General features: G+C 36.1%; 1 protein-coding gene across 3 annotated transcripts in view; it reads right to left on the bottom strand.

The window, feature by feature from the left end:
- Positions 1-1,176: 1,176 nt before the first annotated feature.
- LOC125845292 (uncharacterized) overlaps positions 1,177-13,398 on the bottom strand; it is a 41,255-nt gene continuing 29,033 nt past the window's right edge. For all 3 annotated transcript variants that reach the window (XM_049524777.1, XM_049524778.1, XM_049524779.1), the window contains exons 9-18: positions 9,215-9,334; positions 8,944-8,990; positions 5,264-5,426; positions 4,717-4,854; positions 4,455-4,577; positions 4,265-4,363; positions 3,849-3,938; positions 3,305-3,386; positions 1,779-1,909; positions 1,177-1,632 (exon numbers count right to left, since the gene is read on the bottom strand). In XM_049524777.1, coding sequence (XP_049380734.1) covers positions 1,504-1,632; positions 1,779-1,909; positions 3,305-3,386; positions 3,849-3,938; positions 4,265-4,363; positions 4,455-4,577; positions 4,717-4,854; positions 5,264-5,426; positions 8,944-8,990; positions 9,215-9,334 — 1,122 coding nt within the window. In that variant the 3' untranslated portion in view covers positions 1,177-1,503. The remainder of the gene's footprint in view (positions 1,633-1,778; positions 1,910-3,304; positions 3,387-3,848; positions 3,939-4,264; positions 4,364-4,454; positions 4,578-4,716; positions 4,855-5,263; positions 5,427-8,943; positions 8,991-9,214; positions 9,335-13,398) is intronic.

The raw sequence follows: 13,398 nt of genomic DNA, 5'->3' as shown, positions 1-13,398 counted from the left end.
CCCCCCCCCCCCCCCCCCCCCCAACAAAACACACACAAAAAAAAGAATTTAAAATTTCATTTATTTCAAAAACAAAAGTTTAGGTCGCAAGTCAAATATGGATGAATCCCGATTTGAAAGTTGGGGTTGAAAATAAGAGATATTTTCTTTAAAATGTTTTTCATTCACAAACCAAACATTTAGAATATTTTCTATCTACTAACAAGCATAAGAAAATAAAGTAAAAAACCAGTTGTTTTTTCGTAAAACATTTTCTTCATACCAAACACACCCTACTATTTTTTTATTTTATTTTTTCAATCAGGAGAGATTTTTATTGCCACGTAGAAGAAGAGTTGCAAAAGGGGGGTTATGCCTGACCCTTTGCTACAAGATGTGTAATCATAGCTTGGCTAAAAAGCCTTTCCGTCTACTAAGCAAAATAGAATTAGATGTGACAAATATAGCTGAAGATCTAAGGAGGCTCATGAGTGAGCATACTTGGTGTCTTCTTCTTGACTCTGAATGAAGGTAGCTGCCATCTATCAATATTTAACAAGCCTTGAACTTTCCTAGGTAACTCAGCAAAAGTACTGTGTACACAATTGTTTTCGTGATTGTGACTAATAGTAGCTAATTTATCAGCAACTTTGTTAGCTTCTCTAAAGCAATGTTGAATAATAATGTCATAGATAGTAACTAATTTTCTGATTCCTTCAATAGTATCTTCACCCTACTATTCACTTGTTATGCATTCCTAGAGAATACTCTGGGACCTCAACTATTCTAATGTCGATAATACAAAATATATGTAGTATTGTTTTACTCCTGCCCAACTTCGTATAGCAGCTATCTCCCCATCCTACAACATACTGTAGATTCTACATTTCATTCAACATTATTTTTCTGATTCTCACTCTATTGGATCAACTCATATAACCTAACTCGCCTTTTGCAACTTATAATTTTAAACATATTATAACCAAAAAAACAAAAATGACATTAGACATATACAGCAAACAACTTTTAAGTTAAATTGTTTACGAATACAAAAAAATGTTTCATTCCTTGATAACAGATTAATAAGAAAACAATACCACATAACACAATTTTCCTCCTTCCAATTAAAATTTTAACAGTCAATCTGACTTATACTGAAGAACAAAGGCAAATGATAAACTGGAAATTACTAGTAGAAACAAACTTATATTCACAAGGGAATAGATAACATAGAGCTTGAAGTTTTTAACTACTACTGGAGAACTTTACAGTAACCAGGAAAAAAAAAAGGCAAACTAAAACAACTAATATACAAGACACCTTATCGCTAATGAAGAAAAAATTAAAGGCCCGAGTCATGGACATGGACCACTAAGTTTACAGTGTGCCAACTGGATCCATACAACAAACCCAGTATAGTACACAAAACACACCTAGGGACTAAGGCTGCTCGTAAATACCCTTCTATTGATATACATGAAGACAACTACGCTCCAATAGGATCACTAGCTTCCACCAATTCATTCATCTGCGTCGTACATGAGCTTTGCTATCACTCTGTATCCTATCTGCATACATTGGCAGTCGAATGATCTCATAAATCTCATTCAACAACACTTCTTCAGTGATGTTGTCAGTAATACTTCTCATCACCTGAAGTTTTGTACAGGAACCATAGTTACTCGTTCAGGGACCATAATCTATCTAAAAGATGACAAAATATGGAAAAGGTTCTAATAAAATAAAAGTCTACGTATAAACAAAACTGCATAAATTTAGTATTGTCATTATAGAAATACCTTTCTGTACGTGTTGTAATCATTCGGAGTTCCTTTATCAACTCTGGTCCTCATCCATATCCATTTTTCGTTATTGGTATCAAAAGAGCACTCTATTATTTTATCAGAGTAAGCTGACGGATCAGAACCATCTAAAACATGAAAGAACCCAACATTTCAGGATATGTGCCAAAGGTATAAAATACCAAGAGAAGCGCAGGGGGGGGGGGGGGGGGGGGNCAAAAATAACACAAAAGTTCACGGGATACAAATAAAGCACAAGAGATGCTTAGATATGCCACAATATAGGACAACAGAGTAGACATTTGCCTGGATGTCCCTAAACCTCATCACTGGAATCAGTAACTCACCAACACAAAGCAACAAGGACCAACCATTGGAAAGATCATTATAAAGAGCAAGAGAAGAAACAAAATTGTTGAAATCTAGTGAAAAGTTTGAGAGGTGCATGGTGCATGTCCTAGTCCGACTAGGATGGTCTGGTTAGTCAGAAATTTACACTTGCAAAGAGACCCTAAATTTGGATTCATCTGGTTCAGTCACATATGACGAGGAATTTCTGTGGCTCCATGGTTACGTTCCTGAAATTGCAAAAAAGCTTCTACTGCCCCTTGATTCATTTAAATCTTATTCTGACAATCCAAACTAATATGTCTGACCTCTTTAACCTTAGCAACTGATCCAATTTCAAGTTGTGGAAAATCCACATTCTATTTACACTAAGCCTTAACAGACCAAAAAATAAAAGCAAGAAAATGTATCTACTTTTTCTTTTTTGGCTAAGAAGAATATGCATCTTGAACTTACAAGAGAGTAGGATTAGAAAGGAGGATCAGTTGTGAAATAGCAACACTGCCTTAAGTTTTTAGTCACAGCAAGTACCTCTAGATTTTTTATATATATTCTTACTACTCCCTCAGTAGTCAGTTCCTTTTTTACTTGTCCCTGGTACTAAAAATAGATTTTCCTTTTTACTTGTCGCAAATCAAGAGATTTATTATTTTCTTCCAATATTACCCTTATCATTAAATAACTACATGAAGTATTAGTAGTCAAACTTAAATTTCCAAAGCATAACTAAAAATGTTAATTTAGTAAAATAGACCCAAAAGGTGCAACTGCTAAGTCAACGTGGGCCAAGTAAAAGGCAGCGCAGGGAGTACTACTTAGCACCTCACAAGCACCAAAGAGGAATCTTGACAGTTGCACGAGGAGTGTGAACTATAGCCCTTAACTTTTTAGATCATTCTCTAATGAAGGTTATAACTCCATCAAATAATAGGCACTGCATCCAATTCCCCCACAAAACAATTTTAATAAGAAATAAAATCCACCCAGGTCAGTAAAGTATACAAGACAGCAATAAAAACCAAACGAGTTCACAGTTAAAAAAAAATTACAAAAATTAACGAGTATGGATGTAGATGATATTAGTTTCTTATACTCCCAACTTAACCCCAATTAAGGGAAACATTCTTGCATGACACCACAAGTATATGACTAATATATAAATGTGGATTTCTGACCTGGGAAAACAACTCTACTCCCCTCCATTAGTTTCTTCTTCCCTCGTTCATGTAGATAAAGCAATTCACGATCATCGACCACCTGTCATATGATCAGAGATAATCCCACTTATTTCCAATAGGAGAGCATGAAACATGATCCACTTCACAAAGGATAGTCTGCCTTGTTGAAGGATGAAAGCATCAATCTAAAACCTTAGCTATTAGAGAAAACACACTTTTGATAACTTAAATTATCTCAACACATCCCCTGACGTGCGGGTCTGATTCTTTTTCATGGGCCAAGCATGTGGAAACTCTTTTTGATAATGGGTGACAGCGAGACTAGAACTAAGGACCATTGCCTGCCTTAATATTATGTTTGTGATCATCTTGCCTAAAACCTTAAGCTGCTTGTTTTATTAACTTAGCTATCTCAACATACTTGAAGCATGGAAATAAATGATATTGACAGGTAAGGTGTAGGAGCATAACAATAATAAGAAACCAAAAGGATAAGGAGGAAATAGCAACAGCTCTATTCACTAGGAGAGCAGAATGCAACCTCAAACAGAAAGTCAACCGAGTTCATTTCAGGGTATTTCCACTTCAACAGACCCTCATGCGTGCGAGGAACATAAGGATCATCCCAACCCTAACACAGAAAGAAAACAGGGTGGCTCAGTATCCAGAACATAAATTCATCTGTATGATTTATGAATCTCCGTCACTGTTAGCCATAAACATGTCATTTGCAATAAAATGCAAGAGGATGTGCTACTAATTCTATCTGCAGCATAACAGCAAACGTAGATAAAGGTTGGAAACCACTTCCACAGAGAGTTTTCCAACATAGCAGCCAAAACATACATGTCATATAACTTGAAAACATCTTAAGTGATGTAAGAAATTGACTCCTCACGAAAAAATCCAATATAACACTAGAACAAGAAGCAATTCAGTATAGGTACTCTTTAGCACCTGAAAAATAAGACCATCAGCTTCATGTGAAAGCTTTGGGATAAATTCTTTGAGAAGTTTTGTGACAGTAGAGAGCAGAAAAAAATCCTTCCTCCTCACCTGATAAACATTGAGAAATCAGCAGCCACTTAGGCAGAACAAATAATACTAGAAAATAACTACAATATATTCCAATTTTGACAAAACATACCCTGAAAGGCTCCAACTCATATCTATAGTAAGGGTTTCTACTCTGGTATATATGTTGACGTTCATAATTCCTTGGACCAATCACTTCTTTGTCGATCATTCTCCACCGTTCATAAAAGGGTCGCTGTAAAATTATAGAACAGAGAATGAGCAACAACAATGTACAGATAATATTCGAAGAGAACCAAAAGACCCCTAAGAGTATAGCTAACATAAATTTTTCAAGAAGGAAAGGAAGGTGGTTTCATATCAAAGAATCCAACCTCGATGACAGATACATGGTTCAGGGCCATCATATCATAAATTAGGTATCTCCTTTCCTGCTTTTGTGTGTTGGGCAAAGTATCAATTACCATCTCTCCATCAAGTAAAGTGAAGTGGTGGGTCTTTTCAGCTAAACCCTGGGAGAAAATATGAGAATTTCATGTAATAAATCATATGTACAGATAATTTCCAACAGCGAAACATAAAAGGGAAAAAAAACTATCAGAACATCCTAATAGCTAACTGGGCATTTGGTTAGAGAGGAACAAGAGATGTTTTGATGGAGAGTCAACTGCTTTAGGCATTTTGAAGAGTAGATGCATTGCAAATTTGTTTAGTTGGTCCAACTTGTATCTTGCTGTTAATGCAGAACAACTTCAGGATTTTACTAACTCATTAGTTCTGGTTTAGATAGTTTGTATAGTTAGCCAGAGATTTATTTTGTAAGCTCAAATGCCATATCTTGTAAATCTTGCATCTTCTTGATGCTGTTATTAATACCACTTATCTTATCAAAAGAAAATAGCTAACTGGACATTAGCATACTTCATTAGTGTGTCTGCAAGGAAATCTCATCTGAACCCTCCGGAAGTTGAAATGCCTATCAATTAAGAAACAGCCATCCATCGTGATCAGCATCATATACCGTGTCCCATCAGCCTTCCATGTAGCATAGTAGTAACGCTGCCTTAATAACTGCAAGTTGTCCCTGCACATCATGACAACGATTACCTTGGATGAATCTTAATTTATGGATCTTCACCTTCCTTGCTTTGTGTGGGATGCTACCATAGTTTGTAAGGCAGCTAGCCAGTTTAATAAATAAACAATTGTTTTCTCAGAAAATATATTAATATCCATGTCCGAGTTCATATGAGGTTCAGGTATGAAGTTATGACAAGAATATTATCCATGAGTAAAATTTGTACAAGGGATCTAAAAAAATACATTAACTACTCAGAACACTTGATGGACAAGCTATCATGCAGAATAAAACAATATTAGCAGAACAAACAAAACAAACCTATTTCATGAGCTGCAAGCATAATATCCCGGTCCCTGTCGAGGCCACATACATCCACCCAACTAAGGTAATTGATTCCAAAATAAAAAGACGGGTCTTTCTGCCTATTTGGCAGGTCACAAGAATCAAGAAGTATTTCAGTCTGATCATTTGTAGGGCTGGGCATAAATACCGAAATACCGAACCGAACCAAAGTTTTTTGGTATTTCGGTTTCGGTATTTCGGTTTTCGATTCGGTATTCGGTATAAATTTTCGTATTTTTCAGTATTTCGGTTCGGTTTTCGGTATGTGACTTTTGTATTATTCGGTATTTCAGTTTACCGAAATATATTATATTATATTTATAATATATTAATACTATATTAATTATTAATATTAATTACTCCCTCGGTTTCAAAAAGAATGGCCCCCTTTCCTTTTTAGTCTGTTTCAAAATGAATGACCTCTTTCTTTTTTTGGTAACATTTTAATTTCAGCTTTCCACGTGGCATGTTTAAGGCCACAAGATTAAAGGGCAATTTTGTACATTTGACATAACTTTAATTTAGGACCACAAGATTCAAAAGTCTTCTTTATTTTCTTAAACTCCGTGCCAAGTCAAACTAGGCCACTCTTTTTGAAACGGAGGATGTATTAAATAATAAATATTAGTATACGCACAATTGAATTAGGTCAATGAATAACCCACGCTTCACTTATAACTTGAGTTTTCATTCTTCTTCGACGCCGCTTTCACTGACCCGCTTTCCCACTTCCACTTCCGGCGTCGTCACGTCGACCAGCCGACTAGCAGCCGACCAGCAGAAGCCGCCAGCCGACCAGCAGCAGCCTCCAGCCGACCAGCAGCAGCCGCCAGCTGACCATCGTAGCAGCACTCCAGCAGGTAGTGCGGCATCTTAGTACAACAGGTAGAGAAGAAGAATCGGAAGCCAGCTCTCTTTCCATTGACAACAAGCACCGTTCTGTTAGTGATGCTAAGAATAATCGGAAACCAGCTCTCTTTCCGTTGACAACAAGTACCGTTCTGTTAGTGATGCTTATTCACGATTGACTACCATCCTGTAACAAAAAACCGAACCGAACCGAAATAACAAAAACCGAACCAAACCGAAATAATTCGGTTCAGTGTTCGGTATATGTGATACAAGAACCGAAAACCAAAAAAACCAAAAAAAAAAAAAAAAAAACCTAACCGAATTACCGAATGCCCAGCCCTAATCATTTGAACATCCCAAAAACTTGGAAGTTCATGAACCACCAAAACACCTCTTCTGATAAGTAGTTACTTTATTTTCAGGATTAGATCTTAACTAAAACAAAACTATAAAATGTGGGTTAAGAGAATATAAGTTATTGTGAAGAGACTTCAAAGAAAGCTTAGTTGCAACATTTGCAGAAATACAGGTAAAAATATTTGGGAGAAAGTCAATGACTTCTGCAGTAAGAAATGATGGCCAAGGGACATTCATGGTTGGGAGACAAACAAACTAATGAAGTTTAGGCAAAGATTCCTAATGGCTGATTATAAGAAGCAGAATAAACGGAATAAGTAAGAAATCAAGAGGTAGAAAAAGAAACGCTTCACCAGTTCCTATGAGGAGAAGAAAACAAAATTAGGGATTTCGTTACAGCACCAAATGATATTGTAAGAACTCAAGCATGAAGAAGACTACATTTCCCTATGAAAAAGTATAATTAGCACTGAACCTGTCATCCAAAATTCTATGAAAAATATAATGAATTCAACAGCAATTAGAACAACAGAAATACATACATGATCGGCCAAAAACCTAGGAAATGGCAGAGTCCATTTTCTATCATAAGCCAAAATCACTCAGATAAACCAGCCAAAATCCAATTATAATAGCCTACTTCGGCACTTAATAAGTGCTGAAACAACACTCAACTATTTTTCAAAACTGGATTTTTATTTATTTATTTTGAAACTGAACAGCACTCAACTATTTGTCTCATAGTAAGAAAAGAAGAGTATCGAAATAGGCACTTTATGCAAATAAAGCAAAAATAACAACCAAATTTTATTCTGTACCAAGTATGCTGTAATTTGTTAATCACATTAGACAACTTAAGAGGCTTAAACTGAAGAAAGCAAGAACTAGACACCTGAAGAGATAAAGAAATAATCATGATAATCACTTCACAAGTGATTTTACATGTTACATGCCACTGTAACAAACTTTGCAGTAAAACAAACTTCACCCATCTCAAAGAAAAAAGATCACTGGACCCATATTCACTAACAAGCTTCAAATCAACCATTAAGCATATTATTGTTAACTAATTGAATCATGGTGGTGGATTATTATGTTGTTTGTTGTATTTGATATGTCAATTAGCATTTTAGACGAATAAGTAACACAATTTAAACAAGTCAAACAAGTTAAAATTTATTTCCAAATCAACATGTTTCCTGCTTTTAATTAATCCAACTCAGTGGTGTAGAGGATAACTCATTCTTCAGCAACATAGATACTTCAGGCTTTGATGTCTTCACGCTTATATTTAACAGCAATATCACACAAAACAAATATCGGAATTCACACTCAGATATGCAGTTCTCAGCTTGATAAGCCAACTGGACGTCCTCAAACTAATTAGAGAAACACCTAAACCAAATATCTGTTCGAACATGTAAAGTTTGAAATCACATACTGGCCAGAAATGTAGTGCTACTGCATCACATCCACATGATGAAAGAAGTACGAAACATAACAGCATTATCCGTGTGTTAAAGACAATTATCACATTACATCACACAGCACCAGCTTATTTAAAATGGTAACAGTACATAAATTTCAGCACGAAGGTTATGCAGGAGCCATATTTACAAGTCTCACAAAGCTACACAGTATCCCAGTTCTACTGTCACACAGCAACAGTTTCTACTGTCACACAGCAACAGTTTCTACTGTCATCTCCAATATCAAGGAAATGCAGATAAATGTCACGTATCAGCTTATGCGGAACCTTTTCCCCTTTTGATAAATTAACTTTATGCAGTTTTTATTCTGATTTAGGTGAGACCAACTGTGATAATTTCCTTGTTCTTTCCAGATCTGGGTGAAAAGAGGCCTCTTGTATGCATGGCTAAGTGTGATCTCCTAAACCTAAGGTTACGCCTGACTAGACGAAAAAAATATAATGAAGTTGAAGTTCTCCAAATAAGGACTGGAACCAAACCTGTCAAGAGAGACTGGATGTGAACCAGGAAATTGTGGACCTCTACCCTGAAAGGCAAATACACCAAAAGGATTTATGAGCTAGAATTGAAACAGCAGATATATATTTTGCAGTAAGTAGTCTACATAATCCACAACTGCACAATAGAAAGTGAGTCCACAGCAAGATCAGAAAATAAAAAGTAACGCACAAACAATAAAAGAAATCTCCATATATAAATTCCCATGCAACAATTATAAAGACACCAAAAAACCAACTGCAAAATATCTACCCCTGGGGTCATTTTCAGTGCTTGATAACAGAACTGTCGTAAATAATTTTGCTGATCTTGTGGGATTGCATCTCCCAAAATGTCATCATTTGAGGTTACTACTTGTGCTTCAAGATTGTCCTGAGAAGGGAGAAAATGAGTTATGAGGAAATTATAAAAGCTCTTTCGAATAAATAAACTTTACTACACTGCAAAAATATAGAGACCAAAACCATAACATGTTGGTATAAAGATGTAATCACAAGCATCTGTAACCTTGATTATGTTACCGTACTCTAGATTCTAGAACCTGCACCATTTGAATAGATTACTAAATTGAGTTTTCTAGGACAGTGTTCTAGACAATTGTTAGGAATGTGAAAAGTGGAACAGTTAGTTGGTAAGATGTCAAAAAGTTGGAAGTAATATAAGTTTTTATTAGTTTAAATGATGGGAACAAAGACTTCTCATTTAACGAAGGATCATATTTTTGGACAGACCAAATGGAAAGAAAGATCAGGTATACTAGCACAGAGTAGTAGATTGGGCGACATCAAGCAAAACCGAGTCACTCTTCTTAAAGAATAACATGATTTCACAAACAAAACCCCTCCTTTCACTTCCGTACAATCCTCACGAACCCCCATTCTCTCTCCCTCCATCTGCATTGCCTCCCGTCTTTGTTTTACACACACACCTCCCCCCGGATGCGCCGCCCTTCTTCCCACTCTTTGCCCCACCCACACCTTCTTTATTACATTACCATGACCACTTTTCTCACTCAACTCTCTGGCTCTCTCAGTTAAGTTTGTTTTTCTTTTTCTGGAACATAAACTTTCAAATAGTAAAAGGTGAATCAAATAGAACAGCAAAAATATATAGTTGATTGTCTGCAAATGCTTGCTTTCCTATGAAGAAGCAGTCCTACAAATTAATTATTCAGTAGCCATTTTGATAAAAAGCCCAATCCTCAAAACCTTGAAAAGCAGTTGAGTGATGATAGAATATAACAAAATACCAAAATACCAAAATACTTTTTCCCCAGCAAAAGATTAGAGAAAAAGGAGGACGAACTTCATTTATCTTTCTAGAATGTCAGTAAAATTAATACCACTAGCATGTGTATTTTTTCAATTTTTCATGCCAAACACTCTTTATCAAGGTAGAAAATATTATAGTTGCTCCAAGTCTAAGCAAGTTAGATATCTTTTAGCACTGTTTAGCCACTTTTGTTGAGCTTTTAAGAAAAACTAAATTTCTTCTTGGGTGTGTCTTTCTTTAATTGGTGGAGCATACCTTATTTATCTTTCTAGAAGGTCAGCAACTATGACACTAGTAGCATGTGTATTTTTTCAATTTTTCATGGCAGGCACTCTTCATCAAGCTAGAAAATATTTTGCTTGCTCCAAGTCTGAGCAAAGTTAGATCTCTTCTAGCACTGTTTACCCACCTTTGTCATGCTTTTAAGAAAAACTAGATTTCTTCTTGGGTGTGTCTTAATTGGTGGAGGACCAAAGGCGATGAAATAGGCTGTCAATGGAGGTAAAAACGCTCAAATGCAAATAAGAAAACAACTATAGCTAAGTACAGAGTTCTAAGGATTTTTAGGAGAAATTCTTTATCAGTCAAGAAACAACAATCCTAGGAAACATTTATCATCACATTTAGGCACCCCGGTCAGACATTAAAATAATGGATGATGACCCAAAATTCTTCAGCATTACATTTTGGCTACTTATTTCACCCTTAATCTGCTAACTCCATAAAGGGCAGCTGGGTGGGAATGGACAGATAAAGGAGCACAAGAGACCATTTTCTTAATTATCATTCCAGAATTGAAATGAAACTTAGTCTAATAAAGCAAATTATATAGAGGATTCATATCCTGACTGAAACTAGTTTGGGATTGAAGCATAGTTGATGCAGAGTCTAAGGAAAAGAAGTCCTCAATCTGAGAATAACATATTGACATTTTATGGTACAAGTTTTATCGAAAAAAATAAAGTGAGTATTAAGACCAGACATGGAAAACGTCTCTTGGCTGACGAAAGGAGACTCGCATAAGGTGGCTCAAGTTATCTAGCCTCGACAGGCATGAGGCTTTAATGACCAACCCAAGCCTAATTCAAGTGATCTCTGACTAGGAATCATGCCTTTAAAAAGTTGTGGCGAGCCTCGCATCTCAAGTATTGCAAGGTCGGTACTCAAGAATTTCTCATTTACAAGCTCCATTGGCAAACTGACTTGGGAATGTCATAAATTGGTAATTTTCATAATCAAGCTTAACATTGCACTCAAAATCAAGTTTCACTAATTTCTACTTTTTTTTTCTTGAAATTGGTAATGTTGTATTCCTCAGCATTAAGGATATGTTGGAGATCTTCAAAAAGAAGCCAAAAAAAGAAGAGTAGGAGGATGCTACTTACAGAGATCCTAACAAATCTACTAGTTCAAATTCATCTATTTCTATCTTTTTACACCATTAATGAAAAGATACAATACAATCGCCATTTAACTTTATGGATGGAATTGGACCTATCTTCGAAGTTTCTGCTATTTCTCTCTTTCCATACATTCCACCATATACAGTGCGGGATGATTTTCCACCATCTCTTCTGGCTCTTGCTTCCTCGTCTTCTAATCCAACAACTCAGCATATATGTCGATTGCTCAGGCATGGTTCATAATGTGTCTGTGAGGGTAAGAAATAAGGTCCATAGTTGTTCAGTGAATTTACAATGCAAAAAGGTTTGTCTCTTTTGTTTCCCCGCAAAGTTGGCATCGGGAAACTATGATACGCCACTTTCTCTTCAAAACCTCATGTGTTAGGCAAGCCTTTCTTACTACCAACCAGGTGAAGCATTTTACTTTAGTTGGACCTATGTTTTCCTACACATTATTCCACAAAAATTGTCGTCTTCTGTTTTGATGTGCATTACTTATTTCATAAGCCCTCTTAATGGAGAATTTTCCATCATTTTCGTGCTTCCATCTCATGGAATCTGAATTTGATGTAGTGCCTGAGAAGTCATCTAGTAGAAGAAGCGTGTTGGCCACCCTTTCCACCTAATTATTTAATATTTAATAATCTTCTAAAAGAAAAATCACATCTGTGATCGGTCGAACGTTCTTTGACAATTGATTCTGGGTTGTTGCATATGATGATTAAGTCGAGAAAGATATCCTTCAAAGGGTTCTGATTGTTCCAAGCATCTCCTGAAAACTTTGTTTTTCTCCCATCTCCCACTTTATAGTCATGTTCTCTTCTATCTTTGGCCAAAGGTCTTTGATTGTTCTCCATGCCCCACTTCCATAGGGCATAGAACTAGTACTGCTACACCATGGGTTGTTCTCACCATATTTCACTTTGATGATCTCCTTCCATAGAACCTGGTCTTCTTCACTATATCTCCAAAGCCATCAAGAGGCTATCATTCTGTCTCCATCCTCCAAGGTACCTATTTTTCATTGTTACTTCCCATTTCACCAAACTATATCCTTTGTCCTACTTACATCCATGCCAAGGAAAATCCCTTCTGAGTTTGTCCAGTTTCTTCGGAACCTTTCGGTTGTATAGGGAATAGAGACATTGCATAAGTAGGAAGAGAGTCTAAAACTGAGATTATAAGAGTGAGTCTTCCACCAAATGATAAATATTGAGACTTCCACCTTGTTAATCTCTTTTCTGCCTTCTCTATTATGCCATCCCATATCCTTGCCTCTTTATGTTTGTAACCAAGTGGCATGCCCAAGTAAACAACAGGTAAATGATCCACATTACAACCAAGTATGTCTGTCATACTCTGGATGTTGAGTACCTCCTTGATTGGGAAGAAACTGCTCCTCACCCAATTTATCTTCAAACCTGAAGTGGTTTCAAAAAACAATAGTAGCAATCTGATGTAATTTCTATATTCCTCGGTAGGTTCACAAAAAATAATAGTATCATCAGCATAAAGTAGATGGCATATTTCCTTGTTTTGCCTTGTAGCACCTCCTTTTTGAAAGTGACAAGTGGTAGATTTACACTCATCTGAGGCCTATTTAGTACAACAATTAGTGTCTTCAATGTCTTATTATGTTCTATTCTAATGATATTTTGATGATTTGCAGGTATGAAGGCTTTTCAATATCTAATTAGCACATGATTCCAGGCTCATCTCCTTTCATTCTAGAATCTACACTCTCATTAGCAATGAGTGCAG

The sequence above is a fragment of the Solanum stenotomum genome, chromosome 11 (assembly GCF_019186545.1).
Source record: "Solanum stenotomum isolate F172 chromosome 11, ASM1918654v1, whole genome shotgun sequence".
NCBI lineage: Eukaryota > Viridiplantae > Streptophyta > Magnoliopsida > Solanales > Solanaceae > Solanum > Solanum stenotomum.
This window is presented reverse-complemented; position numbering and strand designations above follow the sequence as displayed.